Raw genomic sequence first — 24,111 nt, 5'->3', positions numbered from 1 at the left:
GTATACTACTCACTATAAGTCATGTGACTAGAAGAATAGGGGGACAGGAAATTCAAGTGTTTGTCTGTTGTGTCTTCAAGTGTTAAAAAATGTATTAGTGGCAAAAGGAAAAAACAATTGGCTCATAAAATACACCATGCTCCGCAATCATTATTGCACATATGAATGATGATGATTCCAGGTCCTAATACATTATACAAATAATCTGTAACGATACTTGCATTTATTTTCACATAACTACATGTTTTTGACTCAATTGAATACTCAAATACAATTACCTGGTAACTGATAATACATTATTTTAGGTGAAACTACTCAAAAGTGCAAATAATAAGCTGCACTAATAATAAAATAAGCTGTAAAAGAACATATTAATGATCAGTAATTAGTAGCCCAGAACTGTATTTTATTCTGAAACCTTTCATTCTCCATCTTTGCTGCTGGTATTATAATTATATTTTGAAGATTACACATTTATACTTTTACTAGTGAGTGTTTTGTAGATGCTACTTAAATAAAAGCCAGAGTTCTTCCTCCATCATTGTTTATCCTCCTTCTTTCTATTATCACATTTTAATGGTTTTAGTGAAATATTCAAATGATGTTTTAACGTCTCGTTTCATGAGGGTTCCAATTTCTCTGTAGAAAAATGTTGTTCCTGCTACTGGGTTCCATAGGTGGTCCCCATTGACACCTGTGTTACAAAAAAAACACAAACAAACAGACCAACATTTAAGATCTTAGTCAGTACTAAAGATCATCAGTGAAAGTGAAGGAGAAAAGTCAGTTACCGATGCACTGTCTGCATCTTCAGTGAGATGTGTTGTTTTGTGTCTGCTGTAAAGATCTCGTTTCCTTGAGCAAGTCACCAAAAACCAGTCAGCAACCACGGGCACCTGAACGAAAATAGTCAAAACATTTAAAATTTGGTGTTTCATCACTTATACGGATGCTAGTCTGAACATTTCTCTTCTCACCAAACTGAGGAATGACAAGGCTGCACCCAAGTTCACTATGGTTGGAACGATGGAAAATCTTCCTGCCTGTAAGAACCCCAAACTACCATAAGACTAAAGTAAAAACACAGACCGTTCTTGATAAAATCATTGCTGTTTCAAGATTAGTCAGGCCTCACAGTTCCAAACACAATGACGTCGAAGCGGATCCCGTAAGCTTTGATTAACGTTCTGGTTTCCTCTCCATCTGCTGCCTTGTAGTATTTAGCAAATCTAAAAGACAGAAGTTTTAGCAGTTCTTTATTCAGCCTTATACATTCATCAGTACCTGTCTGTTTAAAAAAAAAAAAAAAGTTTTTCACCTAAAGTTGTAACCAGGGGCCACATTGTTGACAGGATGTTTGTTGTCCAGCCTCCGGAAGCTGTATTTAGGTAAACACTCCCCTGCCCACCAGTCCAAATCACAGCTCCAGTCAATAAGAATACCAAGGACACCCCCCTGTAAAACAAATCACTCAGTTCAGGATTATTCAGTTAGCACCTTTAAATTTAGGTTAGATCTGTACTGATGTAATTAAACACAACAATTAAAATATAATAGTCACTACAAAAAGTAGTGTTTGGACAAAAAACAATAACAAAGAATGGTATAAAACTAGTACACGCCTATGCCACAGTATTTTAATGACTGCTTGTGCTTTTGGCCATGAAACTGAAATAGTAAAATGTGTTTTATTGTAGGAGCATAAATGCAAAAAAAAAAAAAAAAAGCTTCAATGGCCATTGCTAGGCAACCATGATCATAATATATATAGATAAGAACCTGTAAGGACCTAAAATTTGGTTGAAAACACCAACTACAATTGAAAACAGAGTAAGACAATAATTATTAAGTTCAAATATGGCAATACTGAATGAAATGTTAACTTATACCCGCTTTTCAGAGTTTAAAGAGACAACCATGTAAAACAATGTATCCTACAATGAAGGTGAAACAGCTACATAGTGCTCAACCACACTTAATGGAAAGCCAAAAAATGGCTTTAAGAGTTCAGCATTTCCAGCTGTTCTCAGCTCCCATGGTAGACTTTAATCGCAGCACAGAGCAGAGAAGCTAGAAAGGTTTTTGCCTTGTGATATGGAGCGACCACAGAGAACATAAAAATGCATACATTACACTAACTGTGGGAGTGACTGTCAGACGGGAGCCAGGGAACCTGAGGGCTGTACTGGCTCACATCCTGCTTATGAGACATATATACTGGAGGAAGACCATACAGGAACTTGAACAATGAATTCCAGTACAGAAAGACAACGATCATTCGATTCACCTTCACAGCCATGTCTTGAAAATCCTCCCCAGCCTCTGAGACAATATGCTTGAGTCTGAATATGGGACAGTGTGGGTCTGTGAGACGGCTGAATTCACACCTCTTCAGGTATGAGGAGTTCACATGAGGCAGTATGTTTCTTCTGGAGGAAGGAGGACAAGGCTCCGGTTTAATGGGGAAAACTGTGACTCTGTATGTTTGCTTAAGCATCTACAGATCTCCCTCTTACATTCAAATGCAGTTCACCGACCTGTGAAAGTTGAACTTTGGGTACGTGATGCTGTTTTTGATCAACACGGTGAAGTTTTCTGCTGCAACCAGCAGCGCATGCCTGCAGGACATGAAACAACACATCAAGCCTCCACAGTCCTGGAACTAGTAACAAATATTCTAACATGGTAAATATATTCTTACTCAGGCAGCTTAGTGTCTATTTCAAGTGGGCACCATGAGAGCACTTCACAGGTCCGTGCAGTGGTGGAGTAGTTCTCACACAGTCCCGTCTGTATACCTGGGTGGAAAATAAATTTCACGCTGAGTTTTTGCTGCGTGAGGCCACAAATATTAAAGGGGCTGTGTCATCAGGGAGGAAGGCCTACCGTTGCCCCGGGGATCACTGCGTCCCTCGACACAGTTGCAGTCATCCACACAAGTAGTTGATGGGCTTGGAAGCTGCAGGAAAAATCTCCAGTGTTAATGTGTATATTTGAAGGTGAAGTTAAAAATCCTAAATAAATTTCACAAACATTTTTAAGCAATAATATGCAAAACAATTAAATAAATAAATACATTTTTAAATGCTGGATGTAGAAAATATGACACAAACAGATTAATTACATTTTTAAATTAATTAAAAATCTTTGTCAGAAGCTCCCAATTTTAAAAAATTATCTAGGCTTTAAAGGGTTAATGCAAACATTAAAAAGTATTTAATACTTAACCCTTTAAAGCCTGAAGTTTCTTGAGTCTTCTAACAATTTTTAATTAGATAAGTATCCATTTGGCTATATGAGTTATGATTTGTGCCATATTTCCTGCATCAGGTATTTTTGTGCAATTTACTTGCCGTGGGGGAAAAACTCACAGAAAATATGATACACTTGACTTTAAAAGGGTTTATAATCATATTTATGATTTCCCCCAACTGAAAAACAATAGCCACAGAGAAATGTAGTAATAGAAAAAAATAAGCTGTTAATACAGGACAATCACCATGTACTTGGCACTCTAATGGTCTTCATCAATGGTTGTGCGAGTTTGGCAAGACATGGCCGACCCTTGGCTCTGGTTATCTGTTTTGTAACAGCAGTGACTCACCTCGGGACAATGTGACTGCACTTGTTTTGGGGTCACAACCATATTCGTCAGCACAAAGAATGAATGATCACTCTGTCAGAAAGTAGAGCAGGGAAAAAGTTTCCAGGGAATGAAAAAAGCCAAAACCTGTTATGCTGTTCTCCCCCCTCACATATAAAATGACAGAAATCCTAAAATGCACGTTTCAGTACCTGAGGAGGGATAATGTAATCAGCCACATCCCAAAAACGAGGCTCCGTGTCAGATGTGTTGGTGAAAGCGAAACCTTTCACTTTCGTGGTGACGGTGCTGATGACAGTATCTGTATCCTGGTAGGCCTTCTGCACCACACACACATACCTACAGCAGGTTTGCAGAAATGTCTGAGTTTAACTGTGCAAGCAAAAACATCATTTCATAATCCACATATTACCACATCCCCAACCAATCAATCCCCTCCTCTGATTTTATTGGGTACTTACCCAACCACATACATCACCACCAAGAATTGGGTGAACCTGAACACAAATCCTACACCTAAGCTGGGAATAACCAGCGTTTTTGGTGTTTCGTAGTCAAAAGCATAGTGCAGGAATCTCTTGCAGCAGCCTGCTGACTTGCTCATGGCTACACCACGAACCAATGAAGATATGTGAAACAATGACGACTTGACAAAGCCGTCCTTATTCAAATTCATTATATTCAAATCACATTTACTGCTTGGCAAATACAATTTTAAGCATAGTGTTTTTACACTAATTCCAGTTTAGACAACTTACATACTGTCATGGTAAACTTATTTTATGCTGACATTAGACTGTTGGACATGTTTAAGTACATTGCTGTAAATACGATTATTTAACTACTTGTATTGGGTTATTTGATGTAGAAAGCCAAAACAAATATTGGGTCAAAACACAACACTCCAGCATAGGGCTGCCTCGAGTGCAATAACAGCCAGCCTTGGCTCAAGAAAACAGAAGGATTTATTCCTGCCACCTTTCTACTTCTGAAGAATAAATGTTGGGCCAACATCTAAGTAATATAAATACACATATACAAAGGCAGTAACTATAAGTAACTACACTGGAGAAAATATCAGTCCTGCTAAAGGTTTGCAAGCCTACCTAGTCTTGGGTACAGTAGGCCTATTCATTTTAACTGTATATTATTTTATTCTTTCAAAGGTAATGCTATCCACCCATCCATTCTCTTCCACTTATCCTTGTCAGGGTCACGGTGGGTGGGGATGGGGTTTGGGGGGGTGGGTGGAGCCTATCCCAGCTGTCTTAATGAGAGAAGCAGGGTGAACCCTTGACAGGTCGCCAGTGGTTAATTTAACACATTTTCATAAATGTCACTCGTAACTGTATAAACACATCTCCCTTTTCTCACCCTCAACAGGTTGTGGAGAATGGCTGCCCATCCACGAGCCTGGTTCTGTCAGGAGAAGAAGTTTTCCTTCCCACTGTTGCCAATTGCTTGCTTATAAAGGGTCAGCTTATGATTGGGGACTTGTCTCAGATGTTGTGGGGTCTTTCACCTTACCGTGCACCTTCACCTTTATGACGAATCATGTGGACCCATCTGTTAAATAAACCAGTTCCAAAGTGAGCAAGACGTGGCTGCAAACGAGGTCTAACAGGTTCTTACTGTCATCTCTGCTGTTCAACATCGGATACACACTGAAAGCATAGAATTAGACATAATATTTGATTTCATTTTGTGAAGCGGTGCGAAACCTCTCTTTAAAAGAGTACAGCATCTTCTTTCAAAATGTGGAAATACTGAAAGTGCAGGAAACACAGAACCCTTTGTTGAAACAACTCACCAGAAATTTCCATGCCACTTTCAGATACTGCCAACTCGATCTGATTAAAAATTGTAAAAACAAGCACACACTGAGAACGGCATTGGAGCATTACTACAGACTGGACACTAACATGGGAATTTTCTGTTGTGCGTGAACGATGAAGCAATGAGTAACGGTAAGAAAACAAAAGCAACAGTTAAGAATATTTCTTTATTCGTAACTCACATTGACTTCCATGAACACAGGACAGATACAATGTCACTTTGGTCCAATAGTACCTCAGATATAAATTCTATTAAAAAAAGAAGACCCCTTAGGCTAACAGACACTTTGGCCACCAAGACAAAATGACATAGCTTGCCTTATGTAAAATAATGTTGCATCTCCACTCTTTCAAGTTTCTCCTAAGTCCACGTTGCCATAGTCATACAGTTTAAAAAGTAATCATACAGCAGATTGTGTACATAAACAACATAAAAATGGATACTGTTCATTGTGCAGTTCTTTAAAGGACAGGGTAGACACAAAGACATGGCAATGCATTAATAAAACTAATGGTGTTCAAACATTATGATGCGTTTCAGTGTTTTTCAATTTTCAAGTATGAGATGAAGGCATCTACACTGTATTGTACAAAAGAAAGACAAATAGTCCACAGTAATGAAGCTACAGTGATGTGCCGATCAGAAAAACTTTGTTCATGTTTGTATCCTTTAGGTAACCCATCATCCATGTCAGTGAACGTCTCACTCACGTGGCCGCCTTTGTTACTGTGTTCTCAAACAGCACAGCCAGTAAGTCCAAAGTGATCTCATATTCGTCCGAATTCAAAGTCCACCCCGCCGTCGTGCAGGCTGCCTTCATTTGCATTATCGAAGCTGTTCTTCCCGTGGATTTGTTTGAGGTGCTTGCGGAGAACTGGCTTGTGAGCAAACACCATGTCACAGTAGTTACAGCGATGTGGCTTATCTCCGCTGTGCAGATTTAGATGATCCAACAACGAGCACTTCTGGGTGAAAGTCTTACCGCAGATCTTACACTGGAAGGGTTTGATGCCGGCGTGAACGCGCATGTGCCGGTGCAGGTTGCCCTTTTGCGTGAAGGTCTTGCCGCACAGCAGGCACATGAAGAGCTTGTGCATCTTGAGGTGGTTGGCGTAGTTCTCGAGTTGGCGGAAGACTCGGGCGCACTTGGGGCACTGGTGGTACCACTGGAGAGGCTTGTCGTAGTTCCTCTGGTGTCCGATGTGTTTCTCTGCAGGTGGAGATGAAGGAGGAGGGCTAAGTGGGTATCCCGTCACGCCAGGCGGAACCGCCATCTCACTGCTGCGGCTGTCAACGGTGGAATTAATGAGCGAGTGCTGGGGCTCAGGGGAGTGGAGCTCTGCAGGAGGGTTGGTGGAGAAGTGACCGGTGATGGAGTTCTCTGCAACATCAGACACAGACTCCACCTTTACTATAGTGATGTCACTCTCCACTATGCCTTGCCTTGGACGCCTGGTCAAGATCTGGACAGGGCTTTTGGGCTGTATAATCACATCATCATCTTCGCTTTCATCATCGTTATTATCCTGCTCCACCTGCTCCACTACCTCTTCCTCCTCCTCCTCCTCTTCCTCCTCCTCCTCCTGATGGACAGTCTGCACCTGAGAGCGCTCTTGTTCTATCTTTGCCTGGGAGGATAAACTCTCCTCCCTCTTCTCCCTCCGCATTTTTACATCCACTTCCAGCTGGCGTGAAGCCTGTGGTTTGATGAACTTGCTGAGGGCCTGAGTGCACTGCTCTACAATGTGGCCCATCTGGAGGAAGCTGGCCACTGTCAGGTAATGCACCAGCTCCAGCTCAGGAAACTCCAGCTGGCCAGTGTAGCAGGACAGCAGCAGCTGTCGGCCAACTTCTGCCTCCTGGATCATAGAGATCTGGACCTCCCTGGAGTCCTGCTGAAGGATGAACTGGTCCCTTAAGAAAGAGGAGCCAGCAGCAAACACCACTTTGTGACCAGGGACCTCCAGCTGGTTGATGCGAACAGTAACATCGCAGAAGCGCCTCTGGTGTCTCAGAAGGTTCATCTTCTGTAGCATGGAGTCTCCAAATGTGGCGAAGCGGAACTGCAGAATCACTTGGTTCTGGGCCATAGTGAACCAGGGGACCACAGCAGCTGTAGTAGACCAACATGAAAATACAAAGACTGAATATCTCTCCTAGGAATAGGCTACTATAAATTTTGCGAATCAAGTCTAGTTCTAAGGCAGGGGTGGGGGACTCCAAGCCTCAAGGGCCAGTGTCCTGCAGGTTTTAGATATCACCCTGGGTCAACACACCTGAATAAAATGATTAGTTCATTTCCAGGCCTCTGGAGAACTTCAAGACATGTTGAGGAGGTAATTCAGCCATTTAAATCAGCTGTGTTGGATGAAGGAAACATCTAAATCCTTCAGGACGCTGGCCCTTGAGGCCTGGAGTCCCCCCACCCTTGTTCTAAGGTCACGCACTATCTGGACACCGATTAAAATTTTTAACTTTAGGTGGCAGGTGGTTTTACCTGGATGTAAACATTTTAAAGATTTTGTTTAAAAAAAATTAAAAAATAAAATAAAATACACAGACACATGCATATATATATATGTGTGTGTGTATGTACCCGCCCACTATATAGTTTATATAGTTAACGTCACCTGTGTCAATTACAGCCATACTAATTATAACCACAACAATCAACCTTGCGTGTGCTACCTGGAGAGCGCGAGGCCAGACTCGATTCACAAACCGGTCAATTTAATAATTACAAGGCTATCGCTTTCAAAAGTTTCTTAGTTAGCGGTTATCTTTCAATGTCCTATTAAAAATGACTGTCCACGCTTTAATTCGGCGTTGACCAGTGTGACATAAGACAACAAAAAATGCTAATTTAAATCGGCTGCTACTATAACTGCTTTTCACGGCGGTAACATCATTGACGAGCAATATTTAAATTAAATATGAAAGTGTTGAATAGCCATTACAGCCTTACTCAGAAACGCATTAAAAGGAAATGTGGGTGTATTAATGATACAATATTGCCAGAATGTACCGATAAACAAGACAATATGAAATTATCGGTCTGTTTTAAGCGAACACTGCAACTTGACTATCGTTGTCTGAGTATATTAGCGTAGCGCCCAGCTAACGCAAGGTTAAAGTCTGGCTTTTATTTAGAGTAAACCTGAGTAAACCCCCCCCAAAAAATACATTAATCTGGTATAACACGTCCATGGCTAACGTTAGCTGTACTGTTGCTAAATGGCATCAATCACACAGCTCTATGTGTCCCCTCGGCCTACTCCTTACTGTTCAGCCAGCCGCCCAGGCTGTCCTATAACATGCTTCACTGTTGCTTTATAACGAGCTCTAAAACGGCACTTTCACTTTTTCCTCGCAGTACTGAGTGTTGCGTACCTGCTTAAGCCCTTGTAAACAAACTGGTTTGTGATGCTGTAGGTGAGACGTTGGCCTGTCTGGGGGATATGAGGGAGCTGCTCCGGATGCAAAACACCTTTAAAGGCCCAGTACACACATCTCTCGGCTTGTCTCTGGAAACGCGTTCCACATTCAAATATGCCCCATAATACTGTTTAGTGGTATTATTCCAGCCCCATCGTTAATACGCCATCTTTTTCTCCTTTCGAGATCATATAATTGGTGTGGACAGATTTTTTAGCTTCCAGGCTCCATCAGATCTGTCATCAGGTTCAGTCTCTGCTGAAGGTCCCAAGAGTAACCTTTGTAAAATAACGTAATATTTCAGTATTTCTTGTGGCAGCAGCATTTTTTTTTTTTTTAGGTCTCTGACAGATAATCGATTATTATCATAATTTAGTGGTTTGCAGGTGAATGATTTCAAGTGCTCACAGCCATAGAATAAGCTCAAGGTGGGAAGGTGATCTGAAAGGTTATACACTTCTTTTGCAAGTCTAGACTAAAGCGAGCTGGTAGTTGAATCTTGAATTGAAATCTATGGAAGAATTTTGACAGATTTGACTTGTGATCCTATACACACAAAGACCACTATGTCAAACCAGTGATTTATGGACCCCTGTCAAATGACTTGGGAAGCAATATGTGTCTATGACAGTTATAATGTATGATACGTCATAACTCTTTAGTGATCAATAATGACATGCACAAAAAAATATGGACTAGGATGATGAATAGGATTTTTGAGATAGAAATGGACTATGGGATCATTCATAATGGTGTAGTCCAAAAAGTAAACTTTTTAGACAAAAAGTTTCATAAATGGTAGTTTTGTTTTGGTTGATTTTTGATTGTATATGCCTTATATTCTAATATTTTTATTTGTGATCCTCATATTTGACTGTCCTGCAGCAACATCTGGAAGAGCCCTCCTCTCCAAGTCTAACAGATACATTGTCTGTGTCAACCACCAGCATTCAGAGCAGTGACACAAGCGATGCTGGATGTCAAATGGTTCAGCCTCTATTGGACAGCATACATGCAAGAAATGTAGATACATACATATTGCACTTACACTTACTGCAATAGCTACACCCTTTTTGCACATGCTCTTTCTTATTCAGCTATTTATCAATAAGTAACTTATATGTATATATATATATATATATATGCATGTATATATTGTATGTATTGTGCTATTCCTTACTTTTTGTACTGTCTGTCTTTGTTACTGTTTGAACTGGAGCACTGTAACCAAAATAATTTCCCCTAGGGATCAATAAAGTATTCTGATTCTGATACATTACTTAATAGGCTCACACTTGGCTCTTTAGTGACCATTACTTGAAAAAGCTTAAACACGAAGATAAAACAGATTAGAGGAAAACAAATAGTTGCTTGGGTTAAAATTGTCTCCTTTTTTTGTCAGTTGTTTTGTGGTTTGTATCAAATTTATTTAGACAGTGGCGCAGATTCCAACTTCCAAACCAGCAGGGGTGACTGTCATCCATGAGTATGAATAAACTGGGAGTTTGAAAGATTCCACCAGGCGATTAATGGTGAAGATCATTGTAGCTCACATGCATGAAAAGGAAGGGTAAGAGGCATGATGTTTATTCCATTCATTTTTCAAACTGGTAAGAATCTCATCACAAACAACACTTCTGCTTTTGCAGGAGAACTCTAACTAAAGCGACAAAGGAGTTTCATGCACTTGGAATCGTGTCACTCTTCCCATCTTTGAAGGATCTTTACTCCAAAAAGGGATATGTGAGTTTGCACTGCAGCTGTAGTGTGAGATAAGACTTTCAAAGTGTGAGGGGTATATATATATTTATATACACTTTACATTGTCTGCACTTTCTTTCTTTCTCTACGAGCATTTCTATGACATTCAGAGCATTTCTTGAGTGGTGTGTCAAAACTGTGCAACGTTAATCCAAAACCACGACTGCATCACAAAACAGAGTAGAACTAAGAGGGCCCACATCACCAAGGATGTTTGGTTTCACTGATGACCAGCAAACAACAGGTCAACGTGTGGAAGCCAAGTCTCTTCTTCATCACACCATTGACCCGGACATAGTCTTCCAGAAGTTGAGAGACATTCTGCTCACACACTTTCTGTGTCCTGATGAGTGCTCTGACACATTTTAATGTGCTCTGCAGACAGGAAAGACTTGCTTCTTAAAGGACTTTAGTATCATAAACTGACCCTGAGATCCTGGAACAGAAGAGAGGACCTCTGCACACCCAATAATCACAATGTGAGTCTGTGTCAAAAAATGATTTTAATAAGTTTAATATGGTGATAATATTTAATATAAAATAATAACTATTTACAAAATGTACTGCTAGAAACTCAGGACAGTATTAGAGCACGTCAGCACTCAGGAGCATCATGTCTTCTTGAAACACCTGGAAACAAGGACAGAGGGACGTTACGCTATAACTATGACTATAGATCATTATACTAATATACTGATGGATCAGTGTGTCTACTTAGACATGAAATTATGTTAATAGTGTGAAAATGAAATGTAATGAAGTGTGTGCCATCTTCCATACCAGTGGATACTGTAGCCTCCCCAAATAACCACGGCAACCAGCCCTATGGTAGCTACAGCAGACAGCGATGAAACCCTCAGAGCGTACGATGTAGCTGGAATGAAGAAAGTCTCTGTGACTAAGTGACACTTTGGAAACTGGGGTAAATTGAGAGTGTCATAATGGTGGATAAAATGATCTTGCTGACTGCTTCACAGTGCATTACCTGTTACTTTAGCCCACAGGACACAGGAACTTTTTAAGGCCTACGAGAGAAGACATGCAGCTAAAGTCCGTCGAACATATTCAGTCATTACTTTTTAACCATAGAATAGCTGCACTCACCGATTTCCACTGACTGACAGCCCGTAAAATGATATAATAGTTCTTGCCACTCTCCAGTGGTGCATTATAAAAGCCACCATAGAGCAGCCCATCTCCTATAGTAAGATTCATCTCTGTTCCAACACGATGGACTTCAAACTGAGCAGTGATGTACTCCGCTGGTGACTTAAGTGTGCTCAAAGGCGGCGCGATTGCAGGAGAGGAACAGTTAAACATCATAAACCCCTCTACAGGAAGCACAAACACTTGGTACAAACTGGGAGAAAAAAGACAAAAAAATTAACTCTAACATGCAACATTTCATGATTTTGTTTGGAAAGGATTCAGAGATATCAGATATCTTTCCCCTTGCCATGCTGATACCTTATTAAGTCCAGTGTGTTGGGTGATCTGCGCAGACTCAACGTTGGTAGAGGAGTGTCAAATTCCCTGTAGTAGACAACTGGTCCTGGAGGTACTATTGATTAAGATCATATTATAAAGTATTTTGCTTAGTATAAAGGGACCAAAGAGAATAAAATGCACAATACTTTTATTTATTTATGAAATATATTTGGTACATTGATTGGAAATAATTTTATCAGACTACAGCAGAGTTGAGGTTAAATTGCTACCTGGTAGACTGGTGTTTGTGGTGACAGAGGCTGTGAACTTGGCAGATGTTGCAGTGATGGTGATGCTATAGTTTGTGACTGGAAGCAAGCCAAGGCAGAGCTTCAGCTGGTCTGCTTTGGAGCTCAGAAATCTCTTCCTTTTGTCATAAAAGGATCTCTGGTAGTCCCTGGATCCAGTGTAAGTCACCTAGAAAGTTTAAACCAAATGTGTCATATAGAGAAAAGTCCTGGTTGCTAAAGAAGGTAGGTGATGTTTTATCTGACCTTGTAAACCTCTGTGTCCTCCTCGTACTTTTCTGCTTTCCACTGCAGGCAGCTTTCATTAAAAATAAGCAGGTGATTGATAGGTGGTTTGATTTCTGTGGATGAAAAAAAAAGCATTTTGTGGGATATAATGAACATGTCAACCACAGTATTTACCCACTACAGGCTGGTCATGGACAGTCATGCAGTTGTTGTACTGTATTATTATTGTTATGGTCCTGGGTTTCAGAACCAGTGTTTAATTTGTGGATGTAATTCTTGTTTATTATTTAATGTTCCATTTGGTTCTTAGTTTGATTGTGGTTGATGATCACATTTCTTAGTATCCTGAGCCTCAATTATTTGTTTTGGTTAATGATTATTTCATTAATATTCTGCTTTAGGGTTATTTGGCACAGTCACTTATTTTCTTATTCTTTCTATTGTGTCGTATTATGTTAGTCTTTTGTCTCTGAGTAATTACTTCCTGTTTTATTTTACTTCCCTTTTCTCATCTTCCATCATTATTTTAGGGGGGCGATCGTGGCTCAAGAGTTGGGAGGTCGCCTTGTAATCGGAAGGTTACTGGTTCGAGCCCCGGCTTGGACAGTCTCGGTCGTTGTGTCCTTGGGCAAGACACTTCACCCGTTGCCTACTGGTGGTGGTCAGAGGGCCCGGTGGCGCCAGTGTCCGGCAGCCTCGCCTCTGTCAGTGCGCCCCAGGGTGGCTGTGGCTACAATGTAGCTTGCCATCACCAGTGTGTGAATGTGTGTGTGAACGGGTGGATGACTGGATATGTAAAGCGCTTTGGGGTCCTTAGGGACTAGTAAAGCGCTATATAAATACAGGCCATTTACCATTTACCATTATTTTCAGCTGTGTTTCCTTTCCCCCACCAACTCTTGTATTTATTGTTTCAGCTTCTCCTTGTCCTTTGTCAAGTCATCCCTCTAACTGTGGATCATCTAGTGCTGAGTTTGCTTGTGTTTGGAATTCTTAGTATTTCCTGATCTATGGATTCCTAGTTTTCTGTAAACTGCTCTGTGGACTCTGAACTTTGTTTAACACCTGGGAAATCAAAATCAAAGCTTACACTGAGTTTTCTCTCTGCCTCCTGTCTTTGATTCTGTAAAAAGCAACAATCCACAAAGCGTATGACAATTATACTGCACTCTTCCATCAGTTCTGTCTTCAGTTAATAAAAACCATGCTCCATTGGACTGAGATCAGCTGATTTACTTGGCCACTGAAGAATATCCCATTTCTTTGCAACATAAAGCTACGCTTTAGATCATTATCCACATGTACTGTGAAGCACGATCCAGTCTGTTGTGCAGCATGTGGCTGAATCTGAGTAGAGAGTAGCGCCTTGTACACTTTAGAATTCATCCTGCTACTTTTATCAACAGTCATGTCATCAATCATACACTAAAGACCTGATTCCACTGGCAGCCATCCCATGCTAAAGCATTGGCTCTGTCGTGTTTAACAGATGGTGTGCTGTGCTTTGGAACATGAGCAGTTCCTTTCATTCTCTTCCCTTCTTTTCTCTTGCCATCATTATGGTACAATTTAATCTCTTTCTTGCATCAAAAGAATCTTTGCCAGAACCGATCAACCTCTAGTTTGTTTTTTCAGACAAGGACTAATCTGGCCTTCTTGTTCTTGAGTGTAACCAGTGGTTTGCACCTTGTTGTAAACACACTATATTTCCATCCATGAAAGAATTTCTTGGTTGCAGACTTTAACAATCATTCACCTACCTCATCAAGAATGTTCTTATGTTGGCTAGATGTAATGAAAATTATGCAGTCAGCCACTTTAGTTGTCTTCTGCAGTCTTTCAGGCCTTTTGGCCAGCACAGTCCTTTCTTTTAAGAATACTGAGTATTCTGAAGGCCAGTAATCTGTTTTACCAATACCGGTTGTTGATCTGGGTATTATGAAAGGTTTTCCTTTTTGGGGGCTTTTCAGCCTTGTTAACTTGCATCAGAATCTCTTTGGGCCATAATGAAAGATGCACTGAAAAGCTACTAAATACAAGTTAAACAATTGGAATCTCCTCCAGATGACTGTAATGAAACAATGAGAACTGTGGCTTTAACTGTATGCTGACACTTACCTATGCATCTCAGAGTAGCTTTCTGCCACTCCCCGGAGCTCCCGCACACAGAGACATTGCTTCCCCTCCAGCTGTGATATCCTGCCACGCAGCGGTGGATCACAACACTTCTATTATGCCACACGACCTCTGAGTTGGCAAGAAAAGGAGCTGGGCCACATTTAGCTGGAAAATAGCAAGAGTGAATTGTTTAATGACTCAGAAATAGTGCTATTCATTGTTTTTTCAGCATGCACCTAAAGGAAACCAAAATCCTAGAAATAAAGAAAAATATTAAGACCCACAGAGCATGCAGGGACAAACAAATTAATAAGCATGCAAACACATAAACAGCATGCTAATAATCAGAAATAATCATGCTCCCACTGCTGAACAGATACAGAGAGATCGTTACTCTACCTTTGCACTTTATAGATACTTCCCCCCACTCTCCTGATAGTGAACATGTTGACATATTATTCCCACTCTCCTGGTAAAATCCTTCCATACACTCATACAGCACAGTGCTGCCCGGTGTGCTGTTGTGGCCCCACAGGAGGTTAGCGTGGGGGAGGGCTACTGGGGGACCACAGCTTATTTCTGTCTGACACACAGACATGAATGAGCACAGACTGTGGGCTATAAAGAAATGCAACAAGACAGACACACTGTCCAATCCTCCATCAAACATGCCTTTTTTCCATAACAACGACAACAACAGCCCCTGAACATGCATTACGTAATAATCTGCACCTTCACACCACAGATCAATATCCTCCCATAGTCCGTTTTCTCCACATACTGAGTAGTTTCTCAGGCTCCTGGTGTAATATCCCTCTGCACACTGGTAATAAACCACACTACCAATGCGTGATGTGCCATCCCATAACATTTTAGCATTGGGTTTTAAAACAGGCTCCCAACAGTTGATTTCTACAACAAAAAGAAAGCTGGTCATTGTGGGTGATAATAGCTAGATGTATGTTGTCAGCAATGCTTCAATGAGTTTTGAATTGTGTATGGTTAAACTGCACAGTGGTTTAAAATGACTTTACAGTAATTAACACACAAGTTTATAGCTAAATGTCACCTTGACAAAGGATCGGTGCTCCATCCCATTTTCCACTGGCACTACAAACAGATACATTCCCTGTTCCAGCACTGAGATATCCAGGTTTACACTGATAAATAACCTTTGAGCCCACAGTGGAAATTTTATCCCAGTGCATGACTGAATTAGGGATGAGTGGGGGCTTGCCACAGTCAACTTCTACAGATGAAAAAAAATCTATCATTTAACAGAAGAAAATAAACAGTTATTTGTGTCTCGAGAGCGCCAGAAGAAAGATGTTACCTTTGCATGAGATATCTGGTTTTGTCCAGTAACCATTAATTGTGCACACTGAAACATTGTTTCCGTCACTGTGATAAAATTCTTTTTTACAGTAGTAAATTACAGTGCTTCCTGGGGTGGAGCTACCTTTCCACACTTGTCCAGTGTGAGGCAGATTTGGAGGATTCCCACATAATATCTCTATGACGGGAAATGATACACAAGGGGAGTTATGGAGGATTATAAAAACAACTGAAAGCACAAGACATTTTAATTTACTTCACAATAAGATATTGAACAATATAGTTTAGTTTGTCATAGCAAGAGAAACAGGTATAATCAAAGGGGACCGACCGGGTCTTAAAATCAAGTGACTTTTTAAAATTGACAATTTAGAATAGAATAGAATTCAACTTTATTGTCATTGCACATGCACAGGTACAGGGCAACGAAATGCAGTTACTGAGTGCCACCTTTAAAAAATCTCTTTAATCTTGAATTATCTCATTAAATCTCTACATTAAACCTTTATTTATTTATTTGTTTTTTTTCAAAAGTCCTTATGATGTTTTCCCGTCTTCCTCCTCTTAGCCTGGTTGAAAGAGGGGTTTTCTTTCCCACTGTCACCAAGTGGTTAATATAAAGTGCCTTGAGGTGACAGTTGTTTTTTCGGCGCTATATAAAATTGAATTGAATTTAATAATTTAATGCTGTTTTTTTTTTTCATTAGAAAACAATCCATTGTTTGATTACCTTGGCATGACAAAGTTGGGGATGTCCACTGACCATTTTCCTGACAGGTGGATACATTATTTCCTCCTTTGTTATAAAAGCCGTCTTTACAGAAATAGAGCACAGTGCTGCCAGGGGTGGAGTTATAACTCCACACCTGCCCAGTGAATTCAATTACAGGAGGATTTCCACACAAGATCTCTACAAGGAACGACAATCACCACAACAACGTAACACAAAGGATTCAGATTAATTCGGTCAGTCAATCATTTTCGATTAGAAATAGTCCTCATCAGCATGAAAGTACAGTGACAGTACCTCGGCAGAGCACAGATGGACCCGCCCACTGTCCAGCTGCAGTGCAGATGGAGACATTTCCCTTTCCAACATTATGATATCCAGAGTTACACTGATAAACCACCTCAGTGCCCATCCTTGTGCTTTTATTCCACAGCAAGCGTGAGTGAGGGACGGCAGGTGGAGAACCACAGTCAACCTCTGGGAGCCAAAGTAGTGACATGCTGCGTGAAAATGTTTTCACCTGAAAATCTCCAACAACTCAAACTGATCCATTTCATAAACAATCCTGTCACTGGCTAAAACTCTCTGGATGTTGGAAAAAACATGCAAATATTATTATTATTATTATTAAGCAAGTTTTTACATTAGTAAAAATAATGCATTAATACTCTTAACAAGTATTAGAGTAACTTGTTTCAGCAAAAAAAACCTAAACTAAACATTTTTTAGGTTTATAAGCATATTAGGAAGAAAATCAGCATTAATACACTCTCCAATGTGACACATGACTTTAAGGTTTTAGTCATTTCTGTTTATGGAATTTAACAAAACTTTCAGCACCAGGGGGCAGCATTTCACCAGTGGATGTGTTCAGATATTTTCTGATATGTGCTGCTGTTTCTAATCTCTCGATTTCCTCATCAGGCTTTGCTTTTGTGTCCCTTGAATGACTAGCCTGGAAAATAAAGGTTACATTCAAATGTATCTTGTGGTACCAATTGGTATCACGTGCGGCTCTCGTTCAGCTTCAGTTCATATCTCGCACATTTCATAGATGCTGTGGAAATAAAATTATTGCGCTTGTTTCTTCACATCTGTAAAAAGTCATTGTTAATTCTGAGAGGGTTAACATATTTTTAAACAGACAAATGTACAATAAGGACCTTTAATGATGTATTTTTAAATGGGTACCTCATCAAAAGTGACCCAAACAAAAGAGTAATGAGCTTAATGATCCTGAAATCCTCTGAATAAGTAAAAATTTGGCAGATAATCACCTTGAGATTCACAGTGTTGTCTCCAGTGTTAGCATGAAAATATCAGTGAATGCATTTTAAAACACATAATGTTAAGCAGAGCCGAACATCACAACAGCTACAAGCACCAAAGAGTTTCATTACCTTCACAGACCATGTCAGGTTTGCTCCACAGACCCTCAGCACCACACACAGAGCTGTTGTCTCCCCTCCTCCACACAAAGCCTTCATCGCAGATGAATGTGGCCACGCTGCTGTACGTAGTTCCTGTGACTGGCACTAGCACCGTGTCCTCCAGTAGTGCAGGTGGGCCACAGTTAACAACTGAGCAGGACAAGATTATACACAACTTAGGTTTACATCCAGCTTTTCTTTACAGCAACTGGTTGCATGGATTTAATTCAAGATTGACTGTCATTGTCTAAGGAGCTTGGTAAGAAAAGCGTCTGGACTTCTTTAAGTGTCCTGACGATGTTTCATCTCTCATCTGAGAGGCTTCTTCAGGCATCTTACCTCACAACACCTACAACATTTCCAAACACCTTGGGCCAGCAACTTCATAAACGCATGGCACAACATAGAGCAACCTCGACAGGTCAAGACTCAGCTGTACGTTTGCATCTAAAGGTCAGAGGTCACTCTTTCGAGGATGTCAGTGTTCACATTTTGGACAGAGAAGACAGATGGTTTGAAAGAGGAGTGAAAGAAGCCATCTATGTCCACTGTGAACAACCATCTTTGAACAGAGGGCGGGGCTTACAACACCAACTGTCTGCCATCTATAATCCAGTTGTGAGATCCCTTCTCAGACGACTTAACGCCCACTCACATCCTGGGTCATTTGTTCTCAATAAATCACATGACAGGGTGGGGTTAGGTTTCACAATGGGTTCACTGGAAACCTTGGCTGATTGTGACCCACACCCATTTTCACACCTTGGCTTGTGTGATTAGGGGCCCTGGGCCCTCTTTGGGACACTCCCAAAAGGGCTTAAAAATCTGGGAGTCTCCACCAATTGCTCTTAGAACTGAAGAAGCTTCTTGGATGAGATGAAATGTCTTCAAGAAACTTAAAGAAGTCCAGACACTTTTCTGTCCAAGCACCTTAGACTACCATGACCTGGATGACTGAGAACCTTCACATTGGCCTTCATTATAATAGTAACCAGATAGTAGTGTGGCAGAGCCAAACCGAGAGCCATATATTTTTGACATTACACCAGAACTCTAGATGAGTGACAAAATGTCCTATAAATACATATGAGCGCACCTTTGCAGGAAGCTTTGTCTCTCAGTGGGTTAAAGGGTTCTACTCCATTGTGGATTTTGTATCCAACCTGGCAGCTGCAGTCAAAGCTGCCCTCAAGATTCCTGCATTGAGCTCCCTCTCCACACTGCCCTGTGATCCCGCACTCATCAATGTCTGCACAGCCAAAGAGAGATGATGAACATGTGGCTTAAAATTTGCTCATTTAATAATGTATTTCTAATATCATAGGTGTTGCTTAAAAAACCCTGGGTACAGCGCAAACTCACCCTGGCAGTGGGTGCCATCATTTGGGATGAAAACAGCCATGTTGTTAGAAGGGCTGTAGCCGGCCAGACAAGTACAGTAGTAGCTGCCAAAAGTGTTGTGACAAGTGGTGTGCTGGCCACAGATCTTACTGGATCCTATCTGACACTCATCTTTGTCTGGAGAAACAAAGAAAACGATCAATAAGAATTTTTTTTCTGCAAGTCAAAGGTGTGGAAAAGGTCCATGGGAATAATTACCATTAGAGTTTATAGACATTTTCATAAACCCAAATAATGTGAGATAAGTAACTGCATGATAGAATATTATGGTTAAAATATATACTTTTTAAAAGAATAAACTAAAAAAGAATTTTTTTTTTTAAGTATTTTAATAAATAAGTTGTTGTTTCAAATCTCCCTAATGAAATTAGCATTGACCCTCTACAAAATACAGTGGGGCAAAAAAGTATTTAGTCAGCCACCGATTGTGCAAGTTCCCCCACCTAAAATGATGACAGAGGTCAGTAATTTGCACCAGAGGTACACTTCAACTGTGAGAGACAGAATGTGAAAAAAAAATCCATGAATCCACATGGTAGGATTTGTAAAGAATTTATTCGTAAATCAGGGTGGAAAATAAGTATTTGGTCAATAACAAAAATACAACTCACTACTTTGTAACATAACCTTTGTTGGCAATAACAGAGCTCAAACGTTTACTATAGGTCTTTACCAGGTTTGCACACACAGTAGCTGGTATTTTGGCCCATTCCTCCATGCAGATCTTCTCGAGAGCAGTGATGTTTTGGGGCTGTCGCCGAGCAACACGGACTTTCAACTCCCGCCACAGATTTTCTATGGGGTTGAGGTCTGGAGACTGGCTAGGCCACTCCAGGACTTTCAAATGCTTCTTACGGAGCCACTCCTTTGTTGCCCGGGCGGTGTGTTTTGGATCATTGTCATGTTGGAAGACCCAGCCTCGTTTCATCTTCAAAGTTCTCACTGATGGAAGGAGGTTTTGGCTCAAAATCTCACGATACATGGCCCCATTCATTCTGTCCTTAACACGGATCAGTCGTCCTGTCCCCTTGGCAGAAAAACAGCCCCATAGCATGATGTTTCCACCCCCATGCTTCACAGTAGGTATGGTGTTCTTGGGATGCAACTCAGTATTCTTCTTCCTCCAAACACGACGAGTTGAGTTTATACCAAAAAGTTCTACTTTGGTTTCATCTGACCACATGACATTCTCCCAATCCTCTGCTGTATCATCCATGTGCTCTCTGGCAAACTTCAGACGGGCCTGGACATGCACTGGCTTCAGCAGCGGAACACGTCTGGCACTGCGGGATTTGATTCCCTGCCGTTGTAGTGTGTTACTGATGGTGACCTTTGTTACTTTGGTCCCAGCTCTCTGCAGGTCATTCACCAGGTCCCCCCGTGTGGTTCTGGGATCTTTGCTCACCGTTCTCATGATCATTTTGACCCCACGGGATGAGATCTTGCGTGGAGCCCCAGATCGAGGGAGATTATCAGTGGTCTTGTATGTCTTCCATTTTCTGATGATTGCTCCCACAGTTGATTTTTTCACACCAAGCTTCTTGCCTATTGTAGATTCACTCTTCCCAGTCTGGTGCAGGTCTACAATACTTTTCCTGGTGTCCTTCGAAAGCTCTTTGGTTTTGGCCATGGCGGAGTTTGGAGTCTGACTGTTTGAGGCTGTGGACAGGTGTCTTTTATACAGATGATGAGTTCAAACAGGTGCCATTCATACAGGTAACGAGTGGGGGACAGAAAAGCTTCTTACAGAAGACGTTACAGGTCTGTGAGAGCCAGAGATTTTCCTTGTTTGAGGTGACCAAATACTTATTTTCCACCCTAATTTACGAATAAATTCTTTACAAATCCTACCATGTGAATTCATGGATTTTTTTTTCACATTCTGTCTCTCACAGTTGAAGTGTACCTCTGGTGCAAATTACTGACCTCTGTCATCATTTTAAGTGGGGGAACTTGCACAATCAGTGGCTGACTAAATACTTTTTTGCCCCACTGTACTTCTGGATTTTTAAGAGATGGTGCAGAAAACTACATCTGTTCAGAAGGAAAAACAATCTTGGAATCTTACTGCATCTGTGCAAAAGGAAATAGCTGCAATGGACAGATGTGAGGATATCAGTGGTTACACCTCTGTGGAGCAAAGAGGATGCAGGCTGTATCAGAAGATCAGGTTGTCTGATACAACATAAATCCTCTTTATTGCATGAGGGTGTAACCATCAGTTTCCTTGTATCTGTCCACTGCCAGCCAGTTTATTTTTTGTACAATATCCGGCCAACTCTTCCAAGTTCATATGACTCCACATTTCAACTTTTTTCTCAAAATAGTATTTGGACTTTAATCTATTTTTTAAAAAATTGGTTTTTTAATCTGGCCCGAATACTCATTCCTTTTAGTGGTATGTATTAATACAACTCTGTAATTATTATTTTTATACTTCTTACTTATTCACGCCTTTATTAAACTTGCTAAACCATTTCCATACCCCTCAGCATTAGTTGCATTTTGTGTTTTTGCTAATTATTAAATGTAATATGATGCTAACATGCTAAATTAACATCACTGCGAGTATTAGTCACTTCTAATTAGCATTTAGCTCAAATCACCTTTACCCAAGAACAACCCATATAGGTACAACCTCATAGAGCTGTGAGTATGGATTTAGCTGTGTCTAGGTTTGGCCTCTTGGATAGTAACTAAACCATTTCCATACCCCTCAGCATTAGCAGCATTTTGTGTTTTTTTTGCTAATAATCAAATGTAATATGATGCTAACGTGCTAAATTAGGATCACTGCGAGTATTAGCCAGTTCAGATTAGCATTTAGCTCAAATCACCATTACCCAAGAATAGTCCATACAGGTACAACCTCATAAAGCTGTGAGTATGGATTAGACTCTGTCTAGTTTTGGCCTCTTGGATAGAAACTATAATAAGATATACCTTCAAGTGTCAGGAAGCAAGGGGTTGTTAACATACTGAGCAAAGCAACATTTGGAGCTATATTTGTAGCTTGTGAGCTGCTAAATACTCCATCATGCTCACCAGCTTATTAACCTCGCCTGTGGCATAGCCAGCATAAAACATGGTTATAGCTTCAGGCTAGGAAAATAAAGCCAATGAAACTTTGCCTTAACTCATGTAACTTCCAGACCTATTGAAGTCTTTCTGATGTGACCTCTATAAACACGTTAAACTCTGTAAAAACTAGTTTGGGGTCATATGGAATAAAAATGGCATCTACTTTGTTAATTGTGGTCATACTCTGTTTTAAAATGATTGCCTGTGATATAAAACTTTGGCTAACACTTTGTCAATCAGACCGCCTCTTCTCCTCACATCCCTCATTTTGCTGCCAAGATGCTGACAGTGGAGATGTTCGTGTGAAAACTGTACAACAGGTAGATACGTGTAATGTTTTAGTCTGTGGGCTGTTTGGTTACATACTGTTTGATTGCTGTGCAGCAGCAGAGTGCTAACAGATCACTGCTGTTGCTAGAAATGATCCTGATGTTGGCGGTAAAAAACGATAAATTTGATGAAACCAAAATAGTTAGCATAAAGTCGTTAAAGAGCTGTTTGGAGTCTTGGAAAACTGTACAAGTGGATGCTGATTCGCTGTGGGTTTATCCCTATGAGCAGCCTCTTTTACATTACATAAAGTTACTTGATTAATTTTTAATATATTAACTGGAGCAGCAGTACAGATATTTATTTTTTTCCTACCTTGACAGAAGGTTCTTCCATTTCCAACAAAGCCGTACTTGCAGTTACAAACTTTGCCCGAGCCATCTGACTTGTCGTCACACGTGGCATTAGCATGACAGGTTGAGCACACATCCAACAGACTCTGACCCTCTGCTGGCTTACCTGAGAGGATAGAGAGGACTCTTCTCCAATTATCATGTTGATACTTAAAGTTGTTCATTATGTCATATATATCATACGTTGTAATTATAAAATCAGAATTGTGGGGAGAAAAACGTCACCAGGATTCTCACCTGAAAAAACGAAGAGCAGAAAGAACACAATCATGCTTTTGGTTCCTTCATCCATCCTTCCAGTCTCCCCGTGGACTTCACCCGACACAAAACCTCTTCGTCCTCATCTTCGTTTTTTCTATTTTTTTTTTTTTTATTTATGTACTTCCTTCTTGTGCACCATTATTAAGCTGAGCGCATTTGATAACCAGAATTGTGAGTGGGTGAGCTGAGGTCACCCTGGGAAAGAAACTCCTTTCTCAATGGTCCTCTAGCAGTTTTGTGGTTTTAGCTGTCATCGTCTGGCATGTTCAGTTACTACTCGCATCTGCAGATGATACGTTCACTACTCACAGTGGACTGCCCACTCAGCTGTGGGAGCTGATAACAGCTATATTTGGCCCCATAAACCTGCTGAATTTCCTCTTAAAAAACATGGTGTCACTTTGTAACAGTTAGTTTTGTGCATATTAAACTCCTCATTACACCAGTTTGGTGTTAACCACTGACACAGCTC

General features: G+C 40.6%; 3 protein-coding genes across 4 annotated transcripts; all 3 read right to left on the bottom strand.

Annotated features, from left to right (window-relative positions):
- Nucleotides 1-539: 539 nt before the first annotated feature.
- On the bottom strand, nt 540-3,936 carry p2rx4b (purinergic receptor P2X, ligand-gated ion channel, 4b). The gene is made up of 11 exons (XM_085367871.1): nt 3,796-3,936; nt 3,605-3,676; nt 2,887-2,959; nt 2,702-2,798; nt 2,538-2,618; nt 2,288-2,429; nt 1,319-1,455; nt 1,136-1,229; nt 978-1,043; nt 792-896; nt 540-694 (listed from the first exon to the last, which is right to left on the bottom strand). The coding sequence occupies exons 2-11, from the start codon at nt 3,644-3,646 to the stop codon at nt 662-664; spliced, it is 870 nt and encodes a 289-aa protein (XP_085223997.1). The 5' UTR covers nt 3,647-3,676; nt 3,796-3,936; the 3' UTR covers nt 540-661.
- A 1,768-nt stretch (nt 3,937-5,704) lies between these two features.
- On the bottom strand, nt 5,705-8,889 carry zbtb26 (zinc finger and BTB domain containing 26). 2 transcript variants are annotated; one of them, XM_085367868.1, is made up of 2 exons: nt 8,831-8,889; nt 5,705-7,553 (listed from the first exon to the last, which is right to left on the bottom strand). In XM_085367868.1, the coding sequence occupies exon 2, from the start codon at nt 7,528-7,530 to the stop codon at nt 6,208-6,210; it is 1,323 nt and encodes a 440-aa protein (XP_085223994.1). In that variant the 5' UTR covers nt 7,531-7,553; nt 8,831-8,889; the 3' UTR covers nt 5,705-6,207. The 2 variants fall into 2 exon arrangements, with proteins under 2 accessions (XP_085223994.1, XP_085223996.1); XM_085367870.1 differs by lacking the exon at nt 8,831-8,889 and adding an exon at nt 7,717-7,773.
- A 2,263-nt stretch (nt 8,890-11,152) lies between these two features.
- Nucleotides 11,153-23,889, bottom strand: susd1 (sushi domain containing 1). Its single transcript, XM_085367867.1, has 18 exons — nt 23,616-23,889; nt 23,341-23,484; nt 19,576-19,731; nt 19,310-19,462; nt 18,184-18,363; nt 17,081-17,260; nt 16,784-16,963; nt 16,052-16,231; nt 15,788-15,967; nt 15,118-15,630; nt 14,719-14,883; nt 12,619-12,713; nt 12,355-12,541; nt 12,104-12,197; nt 11,741-11,996; nt 11,622-11,661; nt 11,417-11,510; nt 11,153-11,266 (listed from the first exon to the last, which is right to left on the bottom strand). Exons 1-18 carry the CDS (start codon nt 23,668-23,670, stop codon nt 11,248-11,250), a joined length of 2,871 nt encoding a protein of 956 aa, XP_085223993.1. The 5' UTR covers nt 23,671-23,889; the 3' UTR covers nt 11,153-11,247.
- Nucleotides 23,890-24,111: the final 222 nt, after the last annotated feature.

Source organism: Diplotaxodon limnothrissa, linkage group LG12 (genome assembly GCF_057381915.1).
Source record: "Diplotaxodon limnothrissa isolate DT_005_m linkage group LG12, D_limnothrissa_male_GT1.1, whole genome shotgun sequence".
NCBI lineage: Eukaryota > Metazoa > Chordata > Actinopteri > Cichliformes > Cichlidae > Diplotaxodon > Diplotaxodon limnothrissa.
The sequence above is the reverse complement of the archived record's forward strand: the minus strand, read 5'-3'. Positions and strand labels throughout refer to the sequence as shown.